Here is a 25526-nt window from a genome sequence, read left to right as displayed (position 1 = left end):
CGGTGGACTGAAACCTACATGAAGGTCAGGACTGTCTCGCGTCCTTTGCATTGCCCCAGCAGTTAGCCCAGTGCCCGCCACACGGGAAGCGCGCAAACTAAGTCCTTCCAAACTGAAAACAGGAGACAAAAGCGCCCACTTTTCTGCACTCTCGTGCCTGTCCTATTCAAACCCCCAAGTTACTCGCACTCCCGGGGAGTCAGGGAGCCCGAGGTAGAAGGGTGTGGAGGCACTGGGGGCCCGAGGTAGAAGGGGGCAGGGGACCCGCAGAGCAGAGAAACGCGCGGGGGTGGGCGAGTGGGCGTGCGCGCACGCACAGGCGGGCGCGCGGGAGTGTCGGGGGAAGGGGGTGGTCTCCAAAAGGGGGAGGGGAGAAGGCAGGGGGCGGGGAGAAGCAGGGCCCTTTAGGACCCGGCTGCGGCTGCGGGGGAGGAGGAAGAAGCGGAGGAGGCGGCTCCCGCGCTCGCAGGGCCGTGCCACCTGCCCGCTCGCTCGCCGCCGTCGCGCTCACCACCGCCAACATGCTGCCGAGACTGGGCGGCCCCGCGCTGCCGCTGCTCCTGCCGCCCTCGCTGCTGCTGCTGCTGCTGCCGCTGCTGCTGGGCGCCGGCGGCGGCCGCGGGGTGCGCGCCGAGGTGCTGTTCCGCTGCCCGCCCTGCACGCCCGAGCGCCTGGCCGCCTGCGGGCCCCCGCCGGCCGCGCCGCCCGCCGCCGCCTCCGCCGCAGCGTCCGGGGTGGCCGGCGACGCCCGCGCGCCCTGCGCCGAGCTGGTCCGTGAGCCGGGCTGCGGCTGCTGCTCCGTGTGCGCCCGGCTGGAGGGCGAGGCGTGCGGCGTCTACACCCCGCGCTGCGCCCAGGGGCTGCGCTGCTATCCCCACCCGGGCTCCGAGCTGCCCCTGCAGGCGCTGGTCCTGGGCGAGGGCACTTGCGAAAAGCGCCGGGACGCCGAGTACGGCGCCAGCCCCGAGCAGGTTGCAGGTAACGCGGGGCTGGGACAGCTAGTTCGGAGAAACTTGGAGGGCAGCGGAGCGCTGGGGGCGGCCGTGCCGCGGGGGACAGGCGTGGGGCCCGGGGCTCCGCGACCGCTTGAGCGGCGAGAGAGCGGAGTCCTCGACCCGCAGTGGGGCGGCTGCTGGGAGGGGGGACCCGAAAGTCCGGCCCGGGGAGGGGAGCTGGAGTCAGAGCGTGCGGGAGAGCCCTGGCTGCTTACTGATTTGGTCGGGATATACGGGCAGCGGAAAGGCATCTCCGGTTACCCTAATCTTCCCCGGCTGGAACGTACCTTGACTTCTATTTTGGAGGGGGGATTTGCTGTGGTGGGGGGGGGGGAGGGTGTTGGTCAGACCCCGGGGAGTGAGAGCTTGAGGCTTATCTGGGGAGCACAGCTTGAGTCGGTGACCGCCGACCAGAGGTTCCTGGAAAGGTGCCGGTGGAGGACGCTGCTGGGGGGCGGAGGCTGGCGGGTGCCGGTGACTTCGGGGACGTCTGGGGAGAACGGGCGCTAGGAGGAGGCGGCGGCTCGTCGAGGGACCCTTCCTTCTGCGATTGTAAGGTGGGAAGAAAGGACTTGCTGGCACTTTGTGGGGTGGGGAGAAAGGAAAACGAGCGCTACTCGTGCATCTCGTTTAGGGGGAACAATGCAAGAGGGGCGCTTGGGAGGCTCAGCCCAGCGGTTCAGTCTGTGTAACTTAAGCCGGGTGGCGGGCTGCAGCCCCGGGTGAGCCTGGGACCGCCGTGCCGCTCACTGGAGCATCTGGGCCCCGCGGCGGACGGCGGGGGGATGCGGGGCGCTGGACGCAGCCGTTCTTACCGCAGGGAGGTGTTACCCCCGTCCTAATCCGAGGGATTCTTCCTGTCCGGTAGAACGGGGCGGGGGAGGGGGGGGGGCTGGGAGCCTTTGTAAGGGATCCTCATTCCCCAACCCCCCCAAACCGGACTGTCAGAATCTCACTTGTTTTTGTTTTCCGTTCGCTTTTAAAATTACAAAAACCTCCCGCCCCCGTGGTCTGGAGGAAACTGTAATTACTTTCTTTCTTCTTGGACACCGTTGGGAAAGGTGTCCATTGCCTGCTGCTGTTGTTTAAAAAGCAAGCGAGTCTGACCAAGTTCCTCAAGCTTTTTAGAAAAAGAAAGAAGAGAGAATAAGTGAACACGTTCTTGCTTGTAAGCTTCTGCGGCCCTAGTACAACTTTCCCCACCCCCCTCCCCAAGACCCCCAGCCCCCCTACTCTTCCTCCAACCAGCTATTGTTTTTCCCCTGTTCTCCTTGAGAATGAAATTGGGGGTCAGAGTTGAAATATTTCTTCTATTGCTCTGGCTCATTTTGACCTTGAGTGCAGAGCAAGTTAGGGCTTCCTCCCAGGGAGCCAGAAGAACCACTGAGTCCTTTCTTCTGCCTCTGCTTGCTTCCCTCCCCAGCATGTCTCGCCTCCAAGTTAACCCTTCTCTCCTGGTTCTCTTAGAAAGTAATAAAAGGAAAAGTCTTGGTCCTGCCTTCCTCCTCCATCGCCCCCCCCTTCGCACCCCACCCCCACCCCCCACCAGGGAGGTGCTGTGCTTTCTGAGCTGAACTCTGACCAACTAAACATCTTCCTCAGCAGGATGAACTTTTCCAAAGGCCTCCAAGTTCATAGACTCGCTTGGATTTTGACCATCTTAACACAGTGCGTGGTACAGGTCCTTCCTGACCATCGTAGAATTGTTTTTTCATTCTTCATCCTTCTCGCTGGCAGCCCGAAAACCGGCTCTCCTGCTTCCAAGCCCCAGAACAGATGCAGGAGATTCTCTCCATTCACTCCTCCCTAGAGCCCCAGAGGGGGGAGTTGTCAGGGGAGCCCAGGGACAATGGGGTGAGTTCATGGGAAGAATGTCACTCTGGATTTTCTGCCTGGTTATGGGACTCCTTTCCGCCAGCTAGCCCCAGCTGCCTCCTCAGCCATCTCCTCCCAGTGCCCAGACAGACGCCTTCCGCATTTTTCTCTTGTGTTCCAGACTGGGAAGAGGGGACACCAGGTTGGGGGCGGGGGTGGGAGCTAGATGCAGAAGCCCAGTGGGCACCCTGGAAAGGAGTGACCCAGAGCACGGTGCTCAGGGGTCAGTAGGGCTGGGGGAAAGGGGGCACGGTGGGGAGAAGCCTGGGCTGGCAGGGATGCAGGGAAGACAGGGGCAAGTTTGGAGGCTTCTGTGCAGGAGAGGGTCTTGGGCTGGGGCAGGGTTGCGGCCCTGCTTGGAGAGCGCCGGGGTCCGGGCTGGGTGCAGGGGCGGACACTGGCCCAGAGGGGACCATAGCGCTGAGTGCTGCTGCCTCCCCCTCTCCCTCTCCCATCCCCTTTTCTCCCCTCTCTGAAGAACCGGCTCTCTCCCATCCCAGCCTGCATTCCTCTTTGAGCAGGTTGCTTTTGAGAATTTTAAACACACCCTCTTATTTTGAGGCAGAAAACCCCAGCAGTTCCGGCTTTGCTGTTAGCTCTTTTGTCTTTGTTCCCAGGACTCAGGGGCCGTGTTGCTGACTTCCTGGGGATGGCTGGGATGCAGGGGGTGGGGGTGGGCACATCTGCGGGTGCTGAGCCTGCGTCCCTTGGGGGCGAGGGGTCGGGACTGGTTGGTTCAGAGCCACTCAGAAGTGAGACTGAGGGTTGGAGTAGGTGAGCCTGGAAGAAAAATGGGGGGGGGGGCTGAGATGTGGTGAGGTCTGGGTCTTAACAGCGCGTGGGTGTGTTTGCTGGTGGAGTGGGCAGAAGTGCCTAGAAATGTCGGGGTAAGAAGAGGAAGTGGGCTGGGGCCCGGCCGGGCCCTTTCAGAATTCTGGGCCGGCGGGGCGACTGGCTCCTTCAGCATCTCCCCTGCCTCCTTCCCCGCCGGGTACAATGCCTGGGATTATGCCGAGGGGCGGAGCCGCCCAAGTGGCCGTCTGGCCCGCTGCACATATAAAGGTGCTATAGAAATGTGCAGTCATTCAAAGTCCCGGGGCAGGCAGGCCGGCAGGCGGGCGGGTCTGAGGAGGCTTTTGCATCTGCAGTTGCTGGGGGAGCGGGAGCGGGAGGGGGGGGGGGCAGAGGCGAGCCCTGATTTACAGTGGTTCCGTGCAGCTTCAAAAAAGGGGAGAAAAGCAATGGGGCTTCTGGCTCAAAGCGCTGTTTTGCATCTTGTCTTGCATAAATTTGCATACTGAGTTCAAAGTCGTAAAATAGACTTGGGGAATGAGTGGGACCCACTGTCACCGATTGCTAACACCACTACCTTCCGCCACCCTCCCCCCTTCTGGACAGAACACCCAGAACTAACTCTGCTAAGCTGCTCTGAGTCACCACTAGAAGGAGGAGATGGGGGAGTTGAGGGCTACTGCTCCTGGGTCTCTGGGAGGGAGCTGTGTAGTTCCTGGGCCACAGGACCCAGCGGGGTGTGGCTGGGTGCACTCTGGCCTTGGAGGCAGGTCTGGTCCGGAGGGTGTGGCTCTGACAGGTCCGGAACCCGCAAGGCAGGCAGTGTTTGGCCAGCTGCCTCCTCCGGCCATTGTGCATGGAGGGCTGGAATTTGAGTAAGTCATAGAATCTGGGTTTTTGCCTGCAGTCTCCTTACTCACCTTCCACTTATGTCCAGATTGTTGACTGAGATAGTTCCCTTTGTGTGGTAGTCATGATCCCATCCATTCCTTTGACAGAGGTATTTGAAGAAGCTTCGAGAAAAAAAAAATCGTATACAAGGTCAAAGAATCTTAGGAAAACAAAATCCAGGGCCAGGAATCTCTGAATTAGAAGAGGTGGTGGAAAGAAGAACCTAACTGTTCGTGACCACCACAGGGGTCTATCTGTGCACTGGTTCTTGGTCAAGTCAGACCGTTGAGTTTCCTGGTAGGCAGAGGGAAGAGGGAAGCTTAGGTGGTTTTCACCGTTAGCTTACCTTAGCATTGAGCTTTAAAATGAAAATTTCAGGCAAATCATTCCTTTGGGTTAGGGGACGACATGGAAGTTAGTCCTAGAAAAATAATTGCATGTTATTCGAGAGCAGGCGCACATTCAGTCACCACTGTCCAACATTCGAGGGCTTAATTTGAGAGACTCACTGTACTGTGGCCCATTTATCGGGTCAGAATATAGTTGGGTCTCAGGTTAGCTATTCCCTGCCGTAGAAAACTGGATGTGCAATTGCTAAATTTTGGTACCGGGAAGTTTCGAAAGTCCTTGGGTCCAATGAAAAGCAGAACAGGAGGCCAGTACCTGGCCGGGGTGGGTGGGTGGTGGGGTGGGGGGGGGGGGGGGTCATGCACAGCAGGGGGTGCTGAAGGGAATGAAGATGAGCAGAAAATACACAGGCTGTGCCCACATTTGGTTTTGTCATTGACCCTCCTCATACCCTACCACAGGGTACCAACAACAACAATGAGAGGATTGGTTATTATTATTGTTGAAGAGCCTCCATGACTAGAGGCTACATTTAGTTTCAGTCTGTCCCTTCCTAGTGTTCCCAGTGCCCTTTTCCTCCCCTGCTTTCTCCATTCTGCCTTCTTGACCACCCCCCCACCCCCACCCCAGCATTGGTCTCCCACGCATCTCCCATTGTGGCTAGGTCTTGAACACCTGGCTGGATGCTAAGTAGCTGGGAAGGGCTCGAGAAAATGGCATGGAAAATCTATCGCCCCCAGCCTTCCACGGGAGTCCAGGTAGATGGAGACCAGGGAGTGATTGGGGGTTGGAATGCTGGCAACCAGTCTAATCCTGAAATGATGGTGGTTGGAAGCCGTGCAGGGGCCAGGCTGTGTGGGTGGGGAAGTGGCCATGTTCCCTGAGCGGGTTTGCGCTAAGGCTGCTCCCGCCGACACCGAGGCACAGAGGAGCGAGATTATGCTTTTTAGTCGCCAGGGGAGCTGGTGTTCTGCTTGGCAGATGTTCTAGGCCTCTCTAGCACTTCTTGCGGTCTCTGGCCAGCGTTTTGCTGAGGTGGCAGGCAGCTGCCAGGGGTTCAGCCACCTTCCCATCTGCGCTCATCCTTTTATGAACTGATTTCTTCGCCTGCTTTGTCTTCTCACTTACAAGATCCGTGTGAAGGAGAGGGGGAGGCTTTTTACCCCCATTTCACAGGTGTGGACTCTGAAGCTCGTCAATGGATGCCTTAGCAGTAAGTAACGAGACGAGAGGCTGACCTTTCCTCTGTACCCCTCTGCCCCCATGGCCAAGTAAGGGATGGGGCTGTCGGCAGGAAAAGCCTTTGACCCTGTCAGCCAGAAAGTTTGTTCCTGGACACCTGCCGTGTGCAGCTGATGGACGGGCCAGGTTCCTTACTGCCAGGTTCGGTCGTGTGCATTCCCTCCAGTCCACTGAGAGACCCAAGTCCTGGGGACTTCAGAGGGGGAAGTGGCCAGTGTGCGGCAGGCAGGAGAGACCAAAGGGTCCCAGGGTGGGGCAAGAAGAGCTGGTGGGCAGCAGATGATGCTGGAAGCAGCCTGGCCTCTGCCGTCAGGATGAGCGGGTTCCATTGCAGCCCCATCTTCGAGATCTTGATTGCTGATGCCCAAGGGCCTTCCTCAAAGACCGGTTTCCCTGTTGGTGAAATGGGAGTGATTGTATCTCTTCATGGGGTGCGTGTGGGGCTGGCAAGTGTCTGGCACATAGTAGGTTCTCACACATTACCTGCCTTAATGTCCGCAAGCTGCGTCTCCTCTCTGACGCTTAGTTCGGTGGCCTTTAGAACGGAGGCCAAACTGGCTGTGCCAGGCAGGCCACTCGTCTCTCTGCAGGCTTTACCATGGCCTTGAGTGGCCTCATCTTGGTGTGAAGTTGTTCCAATTCAAAGCCCAGTTTGCAGCCACATACGTGTCACCCAAGGCAAGAGTTTCCTTATCTGTAAACCAAATATAGATAGTACCACTCCGTGGGGTGGTGCTTGCATGCATGTGTATTTGTGTGTGTGTGTGTGTGCTCAGGTGTGTAAAGCTAGATAATAAGACAAAGCCGAGCACTTTGGCGGTGTGTGTGTGTGTATTTGTGTGTAATGCCTCTGTTGGGAGTGGAGAGACTGAGGGGACAGAAGTGGCTCTGGAGTTTGGACCCTGGGTACTTGTGCTGGCTTGCTGCTCATAAGCAGGTGACAGGGCAGAGTTCTGCCTTCATCCAGCCAGCCAACCGTTAGGACCCAGCCCTCCAACTGCAGGTTCTCAGAGGACCAGAGAATCTCTGAGGCCACGTTTCAGGGGTGGGACGCAGCTTCCTCCATGGACAACCCTCTACAGGAAACCTGCTGGGATCCAGGCTTCAGAATAATAGGGTCGGGGAGGAACCAGACCCGTCTCAGCCCCCTTAGTGCTTTGGGCATGTGTGAGGGTGTACGCTCACTGAGTTGACAAAGCCAGTGAAGGGACTCTGTGGCCCTGATTTCCTGCTCCAGGAAAATGGGCTTTCACATCTATCCTGGCTGAGCCTAGGGTGCCAGAAAGTTGAACGTGATCCTGGCAAAGAAACCGGACGTTCTATCCAAAAAGTGACGTTTCCTTACTACGCTGTCTCCAGAGTTGACCTCACCCCCGAGTCGGGGAGTGGCGCCTCATTTTGAAGGGGTTGATGGGTTCTCGACAGGAATGCTGGGCGGGGGACTGTTTTCTGGGCCCTGAGATCCTTCCTAATGTCTCATTCCATCTGTGGTCCCAGAGAGCCCTCCGAGTGACCGCCTGTCTGGGCATAACGATACAGTGACTCTGTTCTTGAGCATTCTGGTAGAGGGGAGGCCCCAGGAAGCAGAGAACGGGGGTTGCTCGAGTCATCAGGGGTCAGCATATGCTTATGGTGGTGACAAAGCACAGGATCTGCCACTGGGAATCCGAGGTGGCCAGTTCCTTGGACTCTGGGGGCCTTTGTGATTGTGGGGAGGGGGGGCACCAGGAGGAAAAGCCCACTGGACAGCTGGGGTAGTAGATTCAGAGAAGCTCGTTGGCTTTCTGGTTCCAGGGTAACTGCCCCCACCCTCACCCCCACCTCCACAATGAGTAGAGTGTCTGGGCTATAGATTTTTTTTTCTCTCCTGGAAAATGGACCATCCCCTGTGCCCCTCCCCCTGCTCGGCCACTCCTGCCCTTTAACAAAGCCAGGGAGGATCTGCTCTGGCTCAGCTCCTGGGTGTCAGTCAGGACGCAGAGGGAGACCTTGCTCAGACAGCCACCTCCCCCGGAAAGAAATACAGAGTCGACTGTAGTCAGGAATTGTTTCTTTCCTCCCCCCGCCGCCTTTTTTTAAGCAGGGGGAGGGGGCATTTGGCAGCCTGTGGGGCCCCTTCTGGCCGCCAGCCCCGCATCTCTTCCTGGCTGTTGGGAGGTAGCAGGAGCGGAGATTGGGGAGAAGGGGCAGGGGCTGGCCGGCCTCCAGCTGCGGGGCAGGAGAATTGGCCCCCAGGCTCCAGTTCAGCCGGCCGGCGCGGAGCCAGGCCTGGGGTTTCTAATTAGCGGATGGGTATAGGTGTGTCAGCCTGTGTTTCATTCAAGGAGCTGAGTTCTGGGAGGCAGGAAGCCAGGAGGGGCGCAGAGCCCAGGAAGGCCTCAGCAAGCTGGGGAGGTGGGACTGGGGGAGACTTAGCGTACTCAACCCCTGAGAAGTCAAGGAGGTGGGAGGCTTCCAGCTGGAGGGATCGGAGCTGGATTGCAGAGTGCAGTCAAAGGGTCTACCCCAAAGGGTAAATGACAAAATGACGGTAATCAAAATTGCTTTTTCTCTAGACATCGGCCACTTTCACCAAAGCGCCTGTAGGGCTTTTTTTGTTTTGTGTTTTCCAGCTCTGTTTTAGCCTCAGGATTCTCCCCACTTGACAGATGAAGAAATCAAGGCTCCGTTCAGGTTCCAGTGGCGAGGCGAGCACAGACCAGAATGGAGTCTGGGTCTCCAGCTTCTCGTTCCGGGGCTCCATTCCATCAGACTCACGCATGCAAAGAAGCAGCGAATTATATATTGCTGCTCGGAAAAGCTCCTTTTCCCTGGGAGGCAGTAATTAAGGCATAACTTCTCAAAAACGTTCCTTTATGCAACTCCCCAGGAAGTTTCTTTCAGGTCTATTGTCTTGGCTTCTGGATGGGGGTGCCAAGTTGCCCCTGGATGGTGAACTTGCTTTCTAAAGTGCCCGAGGCCAAGATAAAATGAAAATGGCGGTTCCCTTGGGCCCTGACTCTGCAGCTGCCTGGGTAGTTTCTGTAGCAACAGTGGCAGGAGGTGTGTTGGGAGGGATAAAAGGGGGGTGGGTGTATGGATCAGAAGGCTTTTGAGTTTGGGTGGGGCTGGCTGGTGTCTGACTGATGACTTCCCTCCCTGGGAAGATGAGGGTCCCATGGAGGTGCAGAAAGGACGAGGTGGTGGGGGACAGAAGAAACAAAGCCCTGGGGTTAAAAGCCTTCAATGGCGTCTTTCCGTAGGTGATGCCGATGGCCAGATTAGATGCCATTCTGGTTGTGTAAGAGCTATAAAGCTGAACAACCTGGATTTGGTTTTGGCTTTGCCATTGTCTACATGACTTTGTGCGTTGGCCTCAAACACCATGGTTTTGTTTTTTTTTTTTGGGGGGGGGGGTCAAGGTGAGTGTAGATAAGAAATTATCAACCTCATGTGATTGCTTGATGATAAAACAAAGTTATGTACATAAGCCACTTAGCACAGAAACTCAGATAATCGGGTGAAGTCATACAGGTTCTGACCGCCCCCTGCCCCTCCACCCTTAACCTCCTTCCTTCTTCCTCTAATCTCAACACCCAGAAAAGAGGAGAAGGCAAATGCCTCTTTTTCCATGTCCTCTGATGGGCCAAGTTTATTAAGAAGAGGCACTTAAGAATCCATTTCACAGGCATGGCTTCTTCCACGGGGTGTAGCTTACCTGGACAGCTGCCCTTTGCTTTGGAAAGTCCAGAATGGGGTTAGTGGCGGAGGGTTTTCCACTGGACAGTCGTGGCCTTTGATGCCACTGTCATTCACTACGGCTCTACCAGTGGTGGAGGGCCCAGCCCGTTTATGTCCCAGAGGTGAGGGTTCCCATTTGAACCCATTTGCTTGTCTCTGGTTCAGCTTGCTGCCTCTAAAGGGAGCATAAGCAAGGAAGACCCCTGATGCGATGCAGTATTCTATCAGACACAATTAGTGAACTTTTAGTTGAAGAGAAAGAAAAGCATGGTGACCTATTTAAAGACACTTATTTATATTCAGGACACTTCTTGTGCTGGTTTGAGAGTGTGGCAGGCAATCCTGGACATCCTTACAGGTTTTTAGTTTCTGTTTGCACCCTCTGGGTTCAATTTGTCAGGCCTACAGTCTCTGGGAACAGTCTTATGGGGATGGACAAGAGGTAGGCCGAAGGGGAGGGTGGGAGGAGAGAGGTGGGTAGAACCCAGTCTTTATCACTCTGGGAGCTACTCTGTGGGGAACTGAGCTCTTTGGAACTGAGCACAGGCACAGTTGTTTGTATATGGGTCCCCTGGGAGGGAAGTGTCTTTTCTCTCCCATCTCGTGCTTCCATTTAATGATTTCTTTTTTTTTTTTTTTAACTCCTGACCGTCCTTGCTGCTCCGGGGCCTGGATGGTGAGGGAGAGGCCAGGAAGTGAGGAGAAGTAATACAACATAATATTCTAGGCCAGGACTCCAGGTGGGATGTTCTCCAAATAGTTAGCTTTCCTGAAGTTTAAATGTTTGTTTGTTTGTTTGTTTATTTATTTATTTGTTTGTTTATATTATTTATTTTGAGGGAGAGAGAGGGAGAGAGAGAGAGAGAATCCCCAGCAGGCTCTGCACTGTCAGAGCAGAGCCCAACGTGGGGCTCGATCCCACAAACTGTGAGATCATGACCTGAACCAAAATCAAGTCGGAGGCTTAACTGTCTGAGCCACCCAGGTGGCCCCTTTTGTTTCTACTTTTCTTTAAAGCACTATGGAAGTGAAGTCCAAGTTTGTGTCTTCAAGAAGCTCTGTCCTTTGGAGGAGGAGGGCAAAGCGTGGAGCGACGGCTTTTAGCCAGTGCGCCCTGGCACATTTTCTGTGTATGGTTAGGGAGGCGGGAGGGAAGTTCACTCAAATTCCAAGAGTGCCTTGCCCAGGGTTGCCCTTCATAGTCTCAGTCAAGCGGCCTTTGGACATTTTGGAAGCCATATTGTCCATCCTCCCTCCTCCTTGAAAGTCTTTCCCTAAACCATGTGGTTTTTCCCATCTGCAGTTTTGTAACCTGTTTTAGTCCTTCCTGTGAAACTCTTGAGTGGCTTCTACCCTGGCTCTCTCCTGTTTCAGTTTAAAGCTGCTATCTCTCTGGGCCTCGAGGAACAGGTGCACCCCTTCCACTGGGCATGACTGGCCCTTGGGCACCTCCCCCACTGCACACCTCCAGTGCCCTGTGGGCTATACTAGGATGTGCTCGTCCCTTGGCTTTCCGTTCTCAGGCCTGCACCGTCTTGATTCCTTTGTCGTCCCCTCCTTGACCCTATGACTGTCTTCCACTCTCTTTGGGTCTTTCCTCTGACTCATTTCCTACTTCTTTTTTTTTTTTCTTTTTTCTTTTTTTAACGTTTATTCATATTTGAGAGACAGAGTGTGAGCAGGGGGAGGGCAGAGAGGGAGACACAGAATCCGAAGCAGGCACCAGGCTCCGAGCTGTCAGCACAGAGCCCGACGTGGGGCTCGAACTCATGAACTGCGAGATCATGACCTGAGCTGAAGTCGGATGCTCAACCGACTGAGCCACTCAGGTGCCACTCATTTCCCACTTCTTCATGCCACGGAGACCTGGCCAGGAGCCCCTGGTGATAGGTGGCCGTGGTGACACTACTCTGGCCTCAGAGTGGCAGGGCAGTTGTCCAAGTAACTGATGTTCGGTCCTCTTCCAGCCAGTGGGCTTTCAGAGGCACCCCAACTTACAAATACCCCTCTTGACAAGGACCTGGAAGAGTGAATGCAGTGAAGGAAGGGACTTTTTCTTTTTAAAGTTTATTTATTTATTTTGAGAGAGAGAGCCGGAGGGGGGCAGAGAGAGAGAGAGAGAGAATCCCAGCTTGGGGCTCAAACTCATGAACCATGAGATCATGACCTGAGCCAAAATCAAGAGCTGGAGAAGGCCTGAAGAGGCCTGAGCCACCCAGGCACCCCATGAGGGATGGGACTTTTTTTTTAATGTTTATTTTTGAGGGAGAGAGTGTGAGCCTATGCACGCAAGTGGGAGAGGAGCAGAGAGAGAGGGAGGCAGAGAATCCAAAGCAGGCTCCATGCTGTCCTCGCAAAGCCCAGTGCAGGGCTCGAACTCACAAACCGTGAGATCATGACCTGAGCCTAGTCGGTTGCTCAACCGACGGAGCTCCCCAACTGCCCTAGGAAGTGACTTTTAAAAGATAAATGGTTGCGGAGTGCCTGGCTGGCTTGGTCGGTGGAGTGGGTGACTCTTGATCTTGGAGTTGTGGGCTTGAGCCCCACATTGCATGTAGAGATTACTGATTACTTAAAAATAAAATCTTAAAATGGTAACACTGCAGCCAATAATAAGAATAACGCAGTAACTCCAGTCTACCACCCAGAATTGGGAGCGGTTGATATTTTGTCATTTTTGCTTTATGTCTCTTTAAAAATCTTTTCCTGATGGCCTTCCACCAGCCTCTTGTTGCTGTCCCTTGTCCCCAGAGGCAGCCACCGGCATGCATTACTTAGTGTTTCTTTTCCTCGGCTAAACAAATTTGCTAATGGATAGCCAGCATCTGGAAATGTTCTCTGAAGATAAGTTAAATGTGCCCAAGAGGTGTCCTTCTGCCACTTTTTTGCTCTGTCAATATTAGGTTTTTGAGATCTGTTCATGTTGGGTAGATCTCTGAGCGATCACGGGTCAGAGTGATTGTTGCCAGCTGTTGGGTATTATTCCATTGTTATTACCCTGCTGATTTTATTCATCCATTCTCCTGTTTGGATCGCATTGCCGATGGTGTTTTTTGCAACTACAGATGATGCCGTAATGAACATTGTTGCCCGTGTGCCCACTACACGCGTATCTGAGAGATGTTGAATCACTGGGTCAGGTTCATTCTTCCCGTTCCCATAGTCCCTGGTCCAAGTTTGCACCAAAGTACACCGTCTGCTCCCATGGGCTTTCGGCAGACAGGTCACCTTGCTGGGTTGTTGGATGACTTTAGTTGAACCGGAGGAGAAATGTTTGGGACCCACGGAAAGGAGTGAAAGCTGAGAGTGCTGTTTGCCATCTTGATATCAGTTTCTCTGGCTCTTCAAGGACAGCCTGGCTCACTGAATCCCAGAGGACCTTGGCTGAATTTGAGCATGTTTTTGTTTTCTCAAACGTTCTGCCTCAGCGCTGACCCTCCCCAGGTCTTTGCCATTCCAGGAATGACCCTGGTGTTTATAAAGCAGCCCATTAGGGAGTGCGTAGGCAGGGAAGTTCTGTAGAGGCCGTGCTATTTCTGCAGCAGCGTGAGGGCATGCTCTAGAAATCTCCATGATGCCTGGCCAAGAAGGACCCCCTGTGTGCACCCAGGCATGCGTGTGTGTCTGTTTCTGAACCCGTGAGTCTAGGGGCGGAAAGAGCTTATGGGGCTGTGTCTTCGCAGAGTGTGTCTGTGAAGTCATATCTTTTGAAAAGAGGAGGCCTCTTTCCCATCACTAGGAAGTTCTTCAGGAATCTGAGGCCAGAGAGAGAGAAGCACAAAGGAAGGGGGCCTTGGAAATGCCAGAGCTTGAAGGAGGTTGTTAAAAATACAGAGTCCCTGACCCTTGCCCAGGCTTGCTAGTTCACAGACAGGTGAAGTCTGGGACCATTTTTAGCAAGCTCTTTGGATGATTTCTCTTTTTCTTTCTTTCTTTCTTTTTTTTTTTTTTTAATGGGAAATTTCTTTATATTTTACTTTTTATAGTTTTTTTAACTTGTTTTATTTTTAATTTTTTTAAATATACATCCAAATTAGTTAGCGTATAGTGCAACAATGATTTCAGGAGTAGATTCCTTAATGCCCTTTATCCATTTAGCCCATCCACCCCTCCCACAACCCCTCCAGCAGCCCTCAGTTTGTTCTCCATATTTAAGAGTCTCTTATGTTTTGTCCCCTCCCTGTTTTTATATTATTTTTGCTTTCCTTCCCTTATGTTCATCTGTTTTGTATCTTAAATTCCACATATGAGCGATATATTTGTCTTTCTATGACTGACTTGTTTCACTTAGCACAGTACCCTCTGGTTCCATCCACGTTGTTGCAAATGGCAAGATTTCATTCTTTTTGATTGCTGAGTAATACTCCATTGTATATATAAACCACCTCTTCTTTATCCATTCATCCATCGATGGATATTTCGGCTCTTTCCATACTTTGGCTATTGTCGACAGTGCTGCTATAAACATGGGGGTGCATGTGTCCCTTCGAAAGAGCACACCCGTATCCCGTGGATAAATGCCTAGTAGTGCAATTGCTGGGTCATGGGGTAGTTCTATTTTTAGTTTTTTGAGGAACCTCCATACTGTTTTCCAGAGTGGCTGCACCAGCTTGCATTGCCATCTTCAGATGGTTTCTGACAAACACCCATGACTGGGAGCCATTCCCGTAACCTAACTCCCTGAATTTGTAAATGAACACACTGAACCTTGCACATCTTAATGAACATCCAACGTGGGGCTCAAACTCTGACCCAGAGATCAAGAGCCCCATGTTCTACCGACTGAGCCAGCCAGGTTTCCCATATATTGAAGCCTACACATCTTTTAAAAAATATTTTTTTAATACTTATTTTTGAGAGAAAGAGAGAGGCAGAGAGAGAGGGAGACACAGAATCTGAAGTGGGCTTCAGGCTCCAAGCTCTGAGCTGTCAGCACAGAGCCCAACGTGGCGCTCGAACTCACGAGCCACGAGACCATGACCTGAGCAGAAGTCAGGCGCCTAACTGTCTGAGCCACCCAGGTGTCCCTTGAAGCCTACACCTCTTAAACACCCTGTCGAGCATCATTCAGAGTCCCAGGCATGATGGTAGCAGGGGAGCAGAACTTTGGACACCACCCCCCACCCCCAGCTTTCACACCAGCACTTCTCTTCCTACTATGGCCAAAGCTTTGGCCAGAGCTTTGAACCCAAGAGCTATTGTTCCAAAGGGAATCCAGAAAGTTTAGGGTGGTTTGGCAAGCAGTGGGCCCTCTGCCCTGCTTTCGTACACTGTCACCAGTAGCAGGCGACTCCTTCCCTGTGTGAACGTGGGTACCGGCCATTCCCCTCCCCAGAGCTTATGAGCTCAGCAACAGTTGGCTGGGCAGTAAGCCTGAGGCAGTTGCGGGTGCAGGGAGATGATCCCCAGCTGAGAATGGCCAGGTCCTGCACTTGTGTGCCATAACCTGGATGACCTGTGGATCTAGAACATCCGAAGAGTCTGCTCGGAGCTGTTTTCTACCACAAGGGAGTTCCTTTTGTTCTAAATCGTGCTGAGTTGCTACCGGTCTGTTGCCAAAGGGGTTTCTCCCAGAAGGTGGTAGTGTCTGAGACCTCAGATTTGCTTTGCAGGCAGCCATGCGGGGAGCAGGGCCTTAGAGGGTGGGGAGAGAATGGGAAGGGAGTTTGGAAGGAAGCTGGGTGTCAGCAGGAGGTAGATGGGCTGACCAGGAGAACATCATTCGCGAAGCTGGAATGTGCCCCGCACACAGCAGCTATCCATGCACACACGGCTGCTGCCTGCTGCCTCTGACCTTTAGGCAAAAGGGTGGAGGGAAACACATAAACAGTGTCACTTACCCAGAGAGACAAAGGACCTCAGCTGAAAAATAACAAGCTCCCCTTTCTTCTGTACCATTGTTAACTTCTGCCTCTCTCCCCACCTCCCAGCATGGCCTGGATTATCTACGCCAGCCTTGGTGGCCTGCATTATTACACATAGTGGCCACAATCAGCCATCCAAAGGGACTGGCTTCAAATTCTCTGAAACAAAAGCTGTTTCCCCTGTATGTTGGTGAATTTGCCTGTGAGCCCTGTCTGCCCTGTGCATGCAAGGCAGTTATGAGCCACCTCCCCTCCCTCCTTCCATGCCTTCTTCTCTCCCTCTCTCTCTCCTTCCCTTGCTCCCTCCCTTTTCTTCCTTCCCATAGATTCTGTAAAGTTAAAGTAATTTAGGCAAATCCACACTTGCCCAAGGACTTCCATCAAATGGTGGACAGCTATGCTGTTTAGCGACATACAGAATTCATATAATCAACAAAATCAGGCTTTAGAAGAAACATGCAAATAGTATTCTAGAACTTTCTTGTAACTCATTTTCCCCCCATGTGCGTGGCCATTCTACAGATCAGCTATCACCCACCCTTCCCCTCTGCCTAGCACATACATCTTTCATTTACCCGTTAGATCATCTGCACATTTCTTCTGGAGCTTGCTTCTCCCATGTTGGGCAAATGCTAACAACACTGTATCCAGTTTAAGTAGCGATCATCCTGTATCCGGTAGCAACCTTCACTTTAGTAGGATTATTATTTGCATCTGTCACTCTTGAGGAGTTGGAGCTCAGAGAGGTTAGAGGGTTTGGCTACAGTCATGGGTGAATCATAAACAGCAAAGCCAGGCCTGGCATTCAGGTCTCTTGACTCCTGCAATTCTTTGCCCATTTGAGCTTGTTAGTGAATTGTCCTCTGTCCTGGATGTTCATGGAGAAGCTGTCCAGGAGGAAAGAGGAAGATGGTAAGTTAGTGTTTATTCTTTTGCCCAACACGTGTCAAGATTAAGTGCCTTTGGGGAGAGACCAACAAAGGGAGCCATGTGAGGTCTGTGCCCAGCTAGAATGGAACCAGGAAAGCAGCCCGCGTCACCCCGGCCCATTACTCAGAATCCAGTCCTACGGGGCCTGGAATGCTATCACCTGTTTGAAGGAGGTGAATCCACTGGAGGGAGTGATAGATTTAGGGTCAGATTGGATGATTCCCTGTGGTGTTCCCAGCTCTTAGATTTCCAAATAGTCAGGAGGTAGACTAAAGAGAAGGTTGGAAAATGGCTAGGTTTTCTTCAGGGCAGGGGGTGGGGGAAAGACAAGAAGAAAGGAAGGAGACCTTAATCTGTTGTGAAGATGTGGTGTATTTCTGGGGGAAATTCCCTTTTCTCACCAGGCCTGCGTTAAGGACAGAGCCTCATATTCTAAGCAAGAGGGAGTAGGGGGTTGCTTTTGGATCTGGGGGGCCTATTTTCTTGAATGCTTTAAGGTCTTCCATAGATCAGGAATCACCAACTGTCCTTTGGAGCACTGAGGTCAGAGCATCGCGCTAGGGGAAGATGGGGTTTCGTGAGAGTAAGGATCTGATCCGTCGGACCCAAGGGTCCGTGACCTTCATGGAGTAAGGTCATCAGTGCTACAATCCAATGAGATTACACTGGGGGAAAAAAGTCTAGGCCAGAATTAAAATTTAAAACTAGGGTATTAATGCGTAGTCTAGAATGCGGAATGCAGGTGTAAGTAAAGCCCTATCTTCTGGAATGTCTGCTTCCAGCTGCCCTCCTGGGCCACTCAGTAAGGCTGGGTCAAAGAACAGCGTGGGGACCCCATGCCAATTGTGAAGCGTCTCTGATGATGGCACGGAGGTTGTGTGTGCTCCTGTAGACCACATGGTAGTCCAGCTGGGCCTCGAGTTTGGTGTCTGTAAAACGGGGCAGCTCGTCCGTTGCCTCTCATTCTACTTGCCTTTCTCCTCTCCAGCCCCCCTCCAGGTGCATGAGGTCGAGCGGTGTGGCAGTCCACTACGCGGGATGGGAGTTCTCACGCTTCAGGTCCTCCGGTGTCTCCCCCACTTTGGAAAAGCTTTCCTTTCCATGTATAATGGGTGAATTCCCTGTTTCGGTGTTGAACCATTGCCCGGGATGCTACATAGAGAGTGGCTAATCCTTAGGGGAAAGTCTCCGGGAGCCTCTGAGCCTGAAGCCTTTTCCAGTTATGTGATCTGGGCTGCTAAGAACCATTTCTTAGACTGACCTTTGCACTGCAGCCCACGGAGCTGCATACATAAGTAGTTGCATAATAAATATTATTCTGAACCTCACTCTCAGGCCGAAAAAAAAAGTGCAGCCTAGTATTTTTGTTCCGAGGGCAGATTCCATCTCTAGCTGGAGTTCTGCATCTGGAATGTTCTCCTGCGGATTGCTTCTGTCACCTATAAGAGAACATATGGGAAGAACTGGGTAATAACGTGACGATGCTCTTGTCCTACTGAGCGTAGGGGATGCCACGTGAGCACTTCCTCGAGCCGGGGGTGGGGGGGGGGCGGGAAATGGGAGCAGCTGAGAGCTGACTCCGTGTGCTCCTGCTGTGTGCCTGGCACTGCGTGTATGTGCAGCTTCTGGAATCTGGCTGCCCGCTGGAGGCAGGTGCTGTTTGTCCACAGTTTACAGATGAGCCTTGCAGCCACAGAGAGCTTAAGTAACTTGTCTGGGGCTGCACAGCTAAGTGGTAGACCTGGAATTCAGTCCGGCGATTAGACTTTGAAGCCTGAATTCTTGAACCTCCTTGGCTGGGAATGTAACCGCCAAGGAATCGAGGCTTTCCTCAGCCTACAGTCTTTTCTGAGCCCCACCCCGTCAGCTCGCTGATCTCCTTCCCTCGGCTTCCATTTCAAGGTGTGGAGTGTCAGCATGTGCGTCAGCAAATCGGACCCGGACCCGTGGATTTCTTCATCTTATTGGCATGTTCTTTGGCAGCATTGAGATCAATAACGGAATGGGACAAAACATAGCCTTGAATCCAAGTGGCCTCTGCGAGGGTGGACAAACTGACCTTGACTCTAGAGAGATCGGGGCTGTCTCAGGACAGGAAGCCGAGTCCGTCCTTGGAGAAGACTGTCCAGTCGGCCCCCATCTCCTGGGACCTGGTGCAGGGCTGTGTTAGGGACTCTGTGGACCCTGGACGCCTTTGCGTTTGTGGCTTTTCCTCTGTGAGAAAAAGTTCCAAAATGATATTTGGTAACCGGGTCTAATAACTGAAAGTATTGTATATTAAGACCTTTGCTTTTTTTTTTTTAATGTAAAAGCTTATTTTTCCTTTTGATTTTAAAGTGGATACATTTCCTAGGCCCCTGGATGCCTGTGCGTGTTGCACCTAATGACGGGTCAGCCCTGCCTAGAGCCGGTAGGCTTGATGCGTACTTACCTATGAGCCTCTCTTTCATCCAGCCTGTTTCTTTCTTTCTCTTTCTTTTTCTTTAAGTGAGGCTGGTAACTTTTTTTTTTTTTTTAAGTTTATTTATTTATTTTTGAGACAGAGAGAGAGAAAATAAGCCGGGGAGGGACAGAGAGAGAGAGGAGAGAGGGAGACACAGAATCCGACGCAGGCTCCAGGCTCTGAGCTATCCGCGCAGAGCCCCTTGTGGGGCTCGAACCCACGAACCGTGAGATCATGACTTGAGCCGAAGTTGGACGCTTAACCGACTGAGCCCCCCAGGCACCCCCATCTAACATGTTTCCAGAGTTTGTTGTGAGCAGTAAAGGTGGGCTGACCTCTGGGACTCAGCCAGGGGATGCTGCTTTGGCCCCTCTCAGTGGTCTGAGGGCGGGGAGAGCTCAGGGAAGGGGGACCAGCAGCCTGGGAGTCCTCTGGATGCCTAGGGAAGACCCCCCTCTGCCGGAAGGGAGACTAGTGGGCCAGAAGTGTGTTGGAGATGGGAGAGTGGTGGATGGTCTTAGCTGAGGGAGGGGAATGTGGTAGAACTCAGATCGACCTTACGCGGGTCCTGGGGTCATCGGTGCTGGGCTGGGCAACTTCCAGGCCTCTGGATAAAGCCTAACTTCTGAAGGGCAGTTTTCAGTGGGGGGCGCTTTCGCCTCCCGGGGCCTTTTGGCAATTTGTGGAGGTATCTTTGCCATCCGGTAGGGAGGGGCCCAGGATGCTGCTTGGCATCCTATAATGCACAGAACAGCTCTCCAGTGAATCCTCTCGTCCCAGTGTAGGTGGTGCCGGGTCGGGAATCAGGGTCGGTGATGAAAATTTGGGGTGGGTTGATGGGTCCACTCATACACGATGGGACAGGACTCCCACCCAGCTTGATGGTCAACGCTTCAAATAGCTCTTCCCCTGCAGGTGGTGTTGGGGCTTCTGGAACAGGATTTAATCCGTGGTCAGTTTACTTAGGGTAACACGCAGGCTACTCAGACATTAATCCCATCCCCTTTTGGATGTCTCAGGGTCATTGTCATTAGTCAAGACAACTCTTGTTTTGGGCTACAGAATGTGGAAGTCCTCAGGGGTCATCGATGGGTATGGAGTTGTAAGCTCTGCACTAAATATCCCCTAAGTTCTTATGTTTGTTTTTTTTTAGCGTCCTCTTCTCTCCCTGCCATTTGATGCTTCTTGCCACTATCCACATGCCTTTTTTCTTTCTCCTTTTAATTTTGTTGATTTTATTCTGTGGTGGCCTTGGGAACCAGACATCCAGAAACCGGGCTTGCTGGAGCCATGCTGCCGTGAACCGTCCGTGTTCTTCCTGTGCCGAATGTCCCCGCGCCTTGTGAGGAAAGCGCTCGAATTTGACCACGCATGGATACAGTGACAGCTGTTCTGATGTTCGGGGGCTTCTGTTCCTCTGCTTCCTGGTCCTTGGTCGGGTTCCGCATTGCCGAGATAACAGATGACTGAGGCCATTTCATCACTGTCAGAGTAATAACTATCACAAGCAGGGCCTGGGTTTCTGTGTTCCAGGCCTTATCTTAACTGCTTGGCCTCTGACATGGTCTCAACAGTCTTGTGAGGCGGGAGCTGTTAGGATCCGACAATTGAGTTAAGAAAACGGAGGCGCAGAGAGGTTATGTGTGCAGGAGAAATACAGCTGGCATAAAAAGTGGGGGAGCTGGGACTCGACCCTACCAAGTAGTGCTCCCTCAGTCTGGAGATAACGTGCAGAGTTTCTGAAGGAAACCACTGTAGCTGATGGGGACACCTGGGCCAGGTGGCAGGTGCCTGGTCTCCTGGAGCCTTCTGGAGCACGCTCCGTGAAAGCAGGTGCCAGTTCCCCATGGCACTCATGACTGTCCCCATCCCTTAGTTGGCAAGTGAGAGTGAATGCCACAGCTTTCGCACAGGGCAGCGTCTGCTCTTTCTACCGTGAACACTGGTCAGGACAGGGGCCATCTGAACCCGCCACACTGAATTCTGAGAGGACAACCAGGTTCTAAGTGCCTCACCTGAAACTCTTGGGTAGAAATATTTTAGGAGCCATGCAGTCATGTTATCAGGGCTGTAAGTTTTTGAAGGCACGAAAGAGGGGAAGAAAAAATGGGCCAAATTGGTTTAGAAACATCCCCTCCACATCTGTAGGTCTTGTTGGGACCTGAAGGGGGACCACTCGGGGGGGCATGGTCTGTGACCCTGTTTGCTCTGCCTTGTGTGCAAGGGGCTGTTTGAGTCCCAGCCGTCCTAGGGCCCTTGGGGATTTGGCCCCCTCGTTATGACTCTTCCGTGTACCATCCTGTTCCTCTGGCCTGGCTGTTGGGTGTATACACCTGAGCCAGCGTGAGACTGGGGTTGCCGGGGGCTGTTCTCAGGGCCCCCTCCACCCTGAGCTGTGCACTTAGTAGGAGCCTTTCCCTGTTGTTGACTGGTGGTTGAAGAAAGTTGAAAGAGACTTAACATGCTCCTTGGACAAGCATCTGGGTGAGGCTACGTGCCTTGTGATAAGCCGAAACTACAGAGCTGGACGGGTTCCTGTGCCTGGGGCTGGCGGTGCCATGTGTGGACAGACATGGGAACAATCCAGGGCCGCCTGGGCCGTGCTGGAGCGGTCGTGGGACTGAGTCATGGGGGCACGTGAGAAGGGGACCGTTGGGCAAATGACAAGTAGCAGCAGGGGTGATGGAAACCGTGGGTTCTGGTGGTGATTCTCCACTTTCTCCCTTGCCAGACATGGCATGTGCCCTTTTAGGTCACAGATGATGAAGATCTTAAACTGCAGGTTATGGCAGGTGAATCTGGGAGGTCTTTCTAGAGGAGAATGATGGATCCAGAAGGACTCAATCCCATTCCATGGTGAAAGCCTTGCAGACACGTTCATCCTTCCGTGCTCCTTTGCTGTGCCTTGGATGGAGGCAGAACCGGCCAGGCCTCCCAGGCATTTTGCTGGGGTCGGACGGCCTGCGTTCGGATCCCGGATTTGTGGTCTTGGTCTTTCTCGTGCGTCTTGACCTGTCTGTCTGCCAAAGTTGGGGTAATGCCCCCACCCCGCCCAAGAGTTGCTGCGAAACTGAAATTGACAGTCCATGTAAATTGCTTAGCTCAACTGCAAGGATATCAGTCCTCTCCATCTCCAGGGGTTCAGACAGTTGCTGGGGGGCCCGCTGCTCTAGAAACAGCACCCTGAGCTGGTCTTCCCTTCCTCTCTCTGCAGACAACGGAGATGAGCACGCTGAGGGAGGTCTGGTTGAGAACCACGTGGATGGGACCGTGAACCTGTTGGGCAGTGGAGGCAGTGCTGGTAGGAAGCCCCTCAAGTCAGGCATGAAGGAGCTGGCCGTGTTCCGGGAGAAGGTCACCGAGCAGCACCGGCAGATGGGGAAGGGTGGCAAACATCACCTTGGCCTGGATGAGCCCAAGAAGCTGCGGCCACCACCTGGCAGGGTCAGAGGGGCCGGGTCTGGCTGGAGGGGCGGGAGGACACGTAAAAGGGGTCTCGCGGTGGGGGAGGGCACCCACTACCATCTGTGTCCTGTGTTGCCGGAAGGCAAAGCACTTTCCTTCTGGTTCTGCCACTAACATATTCAGTGACCTTCAGACTGATCACTGTCTCCTTTGGGGGCCTCAGTATCTCTGGCTGTGAAAGGGACTGGGCATAGGGTTTCTTGAAGTCCCTTCCTTCTGAAACCTCCACACTTCTGTTTGGCAAGGAAGTGGATGCTAGAGATGGGGCCGGACCTCCTTAGACTTGCTCAGTCTCGCTGGGATATGCCCTTCCCTCTCCCCAGCTCAGCTCTGTTGTCTTGGGTCTTGGCCTGGCTGGGTTGATGGAAAGAAATGGGGGTTGGCCCACTGGTTTGGGGTAGAGATGCTCTAGAGACAGCCACTTGAATTCACGTTTTGCAAGTAGATCCCATTTTGATCCCTGTAAGCCACTGACACAGCACGAGAGAGGGGTGAAAACTCCTATCCACGTGACTTTCTTCAGAGGGTGGAGTGGGGCACAGTGACATATCCATGAGGTCGCTGTCGGAAGTCCCTGGTTCCACCAACTTGCTGGGTGGCCTTGGGAAAATCCCTTCCCTGTGTATGAACTTCTTTCTGAGCTTGTTCCCAGGACCGGTGTTTTGTGAGCTCAGTCTCACTTCGAGCTCCCTCTTTGCCCCTCTGTGTCTGTCTGTGCCCGCAGACCCCCTGCCAGCAGGAATTGGACCAGGTCCTGGAGCGGATCTCCACCATGCACCTTCCAGATGAGCGGGGCCCCCTGGAGCACCTCTACTCCTTGCACATCCCCAACTGTGACAAGCATGGCCTGTATAACCTCAAACAGGTGAGAGAGGATCTCCTTGGCCTTGGGCCCCGGGTGTGCTTGTCCCTGCCCCACCCACCGGTCATCCTCTGAGGTCTGAATGCTGAGGGGGCGTGGGGATGTCAGCTGCCAGGCCTCTGCACCTCCAGACGCAGAGGCTGACTCCACCTACCCAGCCACCTGCCATCAGCACTTGGGGTCCAGGTTGGGAGGGAGCCTCTGGGAAAGGAGATGTCGGGTTACCCTAATGCCTGTCAACTTATTATTGAGCATTAGAATTGCCTGGCAGTGACTTCTGGGCCTTACCATTCTGGAAGGTTGGGTGGGGACCAAAAAAAAATTTTTTTTATGTTTATTTATTTTTAAGAGAGAGAGACAGAGACAGAAACAGAAACAGAGCATGAAGAGGGGAGGGGCAGAGAGAGAGGGAGACAGAGAATCTGAAGCAGGCTCCAGGCTCTAAGTTGTCAGCACAGAGCCAGACGTGGGGCTTGAACCCCGAGAACCACAAGATCATGCCCTGAGTCAAAGTTGGGTGCTTAGTTGACTGAGCCACCCAAGCGCGCCAAGGATTTGCATTTCTAATAAACTCCCAGGGATTGCTGATGATCCATGGGCTATACTTGCAGAATCATGGATTTAAACCATTGACAAGTAGCCTCTGCTGACCCCTAGGGGGTCTCACTCCCCCACTTTCCTCACAGCCCAGGCAGGCATCCTGCCCCCTCTAGATATCAGTGTAGTGTTCAGAGCTATTTGTACACGTGCCCTCGAAATGTCAGCTTATTACTTCATTTGGAGATCAAAAGTGGAAATAGTGATCTCTTCTAATGAAAGACAGGCTGTGGCCGGTCCCTATGGGTAACTAAAGGGGTTTTCAATGGTAATTAGTTTATGGGTAAGAGCAGGGACCGTAGGACGAGAATGCCTGGGTTCTTATCTCAGCCACGCCTCTTACTAGCTGTGTGACGTTGGGCAAGTTACTTAACCTATCTGTGCTTCCTTCTGATCATCTGTAAAGTGGTGAAATAATGGCACCTAACTCACAAGGTGGCTGTGCTGGCTCGGTGTGAGGAGTGAGCGACTCCTGATCTGAGGATCATGAGTTCGAGCCCCACGATGGGGGTAGAGATCACTTAAATAAATACGCTTTTAAAAAAAGCGTTGTAAACTGTAAATGAGCAGTGTGTAGACTGTTCTCACGGTGCAAAGCACCTGCTAGGGCCTGTGCTAGTGCTGACTTCTGCTGTCACGTGCTGTTTTCCCTTCACGCTATGACTGAACTCCAGTCTGCTGGGCCCCCACTGGATGGTCCCCCCTCCTGCCGGCGGGCACTGAGTCGTTGCGATGTGGGGCATCCCCTACTAGCGTGGTCCCTGGGCCAGAGCACCAGCATCACGCGGGAGCCAGACAGAGTCTTAGCCCCGCTTCGGGCCTCCTGAAGGGGAATCTGCATTTCAGGGAGGTCCCCTGGCACCCTTCACGGCCGAGAAGACCACCTCGCGGCACCCTAGCTCGGGCGTCCCGTAGCTGCTCGGCAAACCTCGGGCTGAGGGAAGCAGGGAAAGCTGGTGGCCTCAGGCCTGTCCTCCATACCCTTGTCTTCTCCCTCCTCAGTGCAAGATGTCTCTGAACGGGCAGCGTGGGGAGTGCTGGTGTGTGAACCCCAACACTGGGAAGCTGATCCAGGGAGCCCCCACCATCCGGGGGGACCCCGAGTGTCATCTCTTCTACAATGAGCAGCAGGAGGCTCGTGGGGTACATACCCAGCGGATGCAGTAAACCACAGCCAGCCGGTGCCTGGCACCCCCCGCTCCCGCCCCCTCTCCAAACACGGGCAGAGAGAGGAGAGCCTTGCGTGGTGGGCGGGGAGGGTTTTCCAGGAGTGTTGACACGTGTATTTATATTTGGAAAGAGACCAGCACCGAGCTCGGCACACCCCCGCCTTCCCCCTCCCCAGATGCCTGCACCACCCCCCCCTTCTCCTGTCCCTGCTGGGGAGGAAGGGGCAGTTGCAGTGGTGGAGCTGGGGTGAAGATTTGGGGGGGGGGGAAAGAAATTTTTATTTTTGAACCCCCGTGTCTCTTTTGCTTAAGATTAAAGGAAGGAAAAATAAA

The 25526-nt window shown here is 53.5% G+C and overlaps 1 protein-coding gene across 1 annotated transcript; it reads left to right on the top strand.

The window, feature by feature from the left end:
* Positions 1-422: 422 nt before the first annotated feature.
* Positions 423-25526, top strand: IGFBP2 (insulin like growth factor binding protein 2). The gene is made up of 4 exons (XM_019446040.2): positions 423-978; positions 22315-22544; positions 23290-23430; positions 25027-25526. The coding sequence occupies exons 1-4, from the start codon at positions 522-524 to the stop codon at positions 25189-25191; spliced, it is 993 nt and encodes a 330-aa protein (XP_019301585.1). The 5' UTR covers positions 423-521; the 3' UTR covers positions 25192-25526.

Source organism: Panthera pardus, unplaced genomic scaffold, assembly GCF_024362965.1.
Source record: "Panthera pardus isolate Hobbes unplaced genomic scaffold, ASM2436296v1 HiC_scaffold_10, whole genome shotgun sequence".
NCBI lineage: Eukaryota > Metazoa > Chordata > Mammalia > Carnivora > Felidae > Panthera > Panthera pardus.
Note: the sequence above shows the minus strand (reverse complement) of the source record. Positions and strands in the feature narration are given on the sequence as shown.

Coding starts and splice junctions, on each gene's coding strand:
- IGFBP2 (XM_019446040.2), top strand. CDS start 522: ATGCTGCCGAGACTGGGCGGCCCCGCGCTGCCGCTGCTCCTGCCGCCC. Junction 22,545..23,289: donor TGCGGCCACCACCTGGCAGG/GTCAGAGGGGCC, acceptor CTGTGCCCGCAG/ACCCCCTGCCAGCAGGAATT. Junction 23,431..25,026: donor GCCTGTATAACCTCAAACAG/GTGAGAGAGGAT, acceptor CTCCCTCCTCAG/TGCAAGATGTCTCTGAACGG.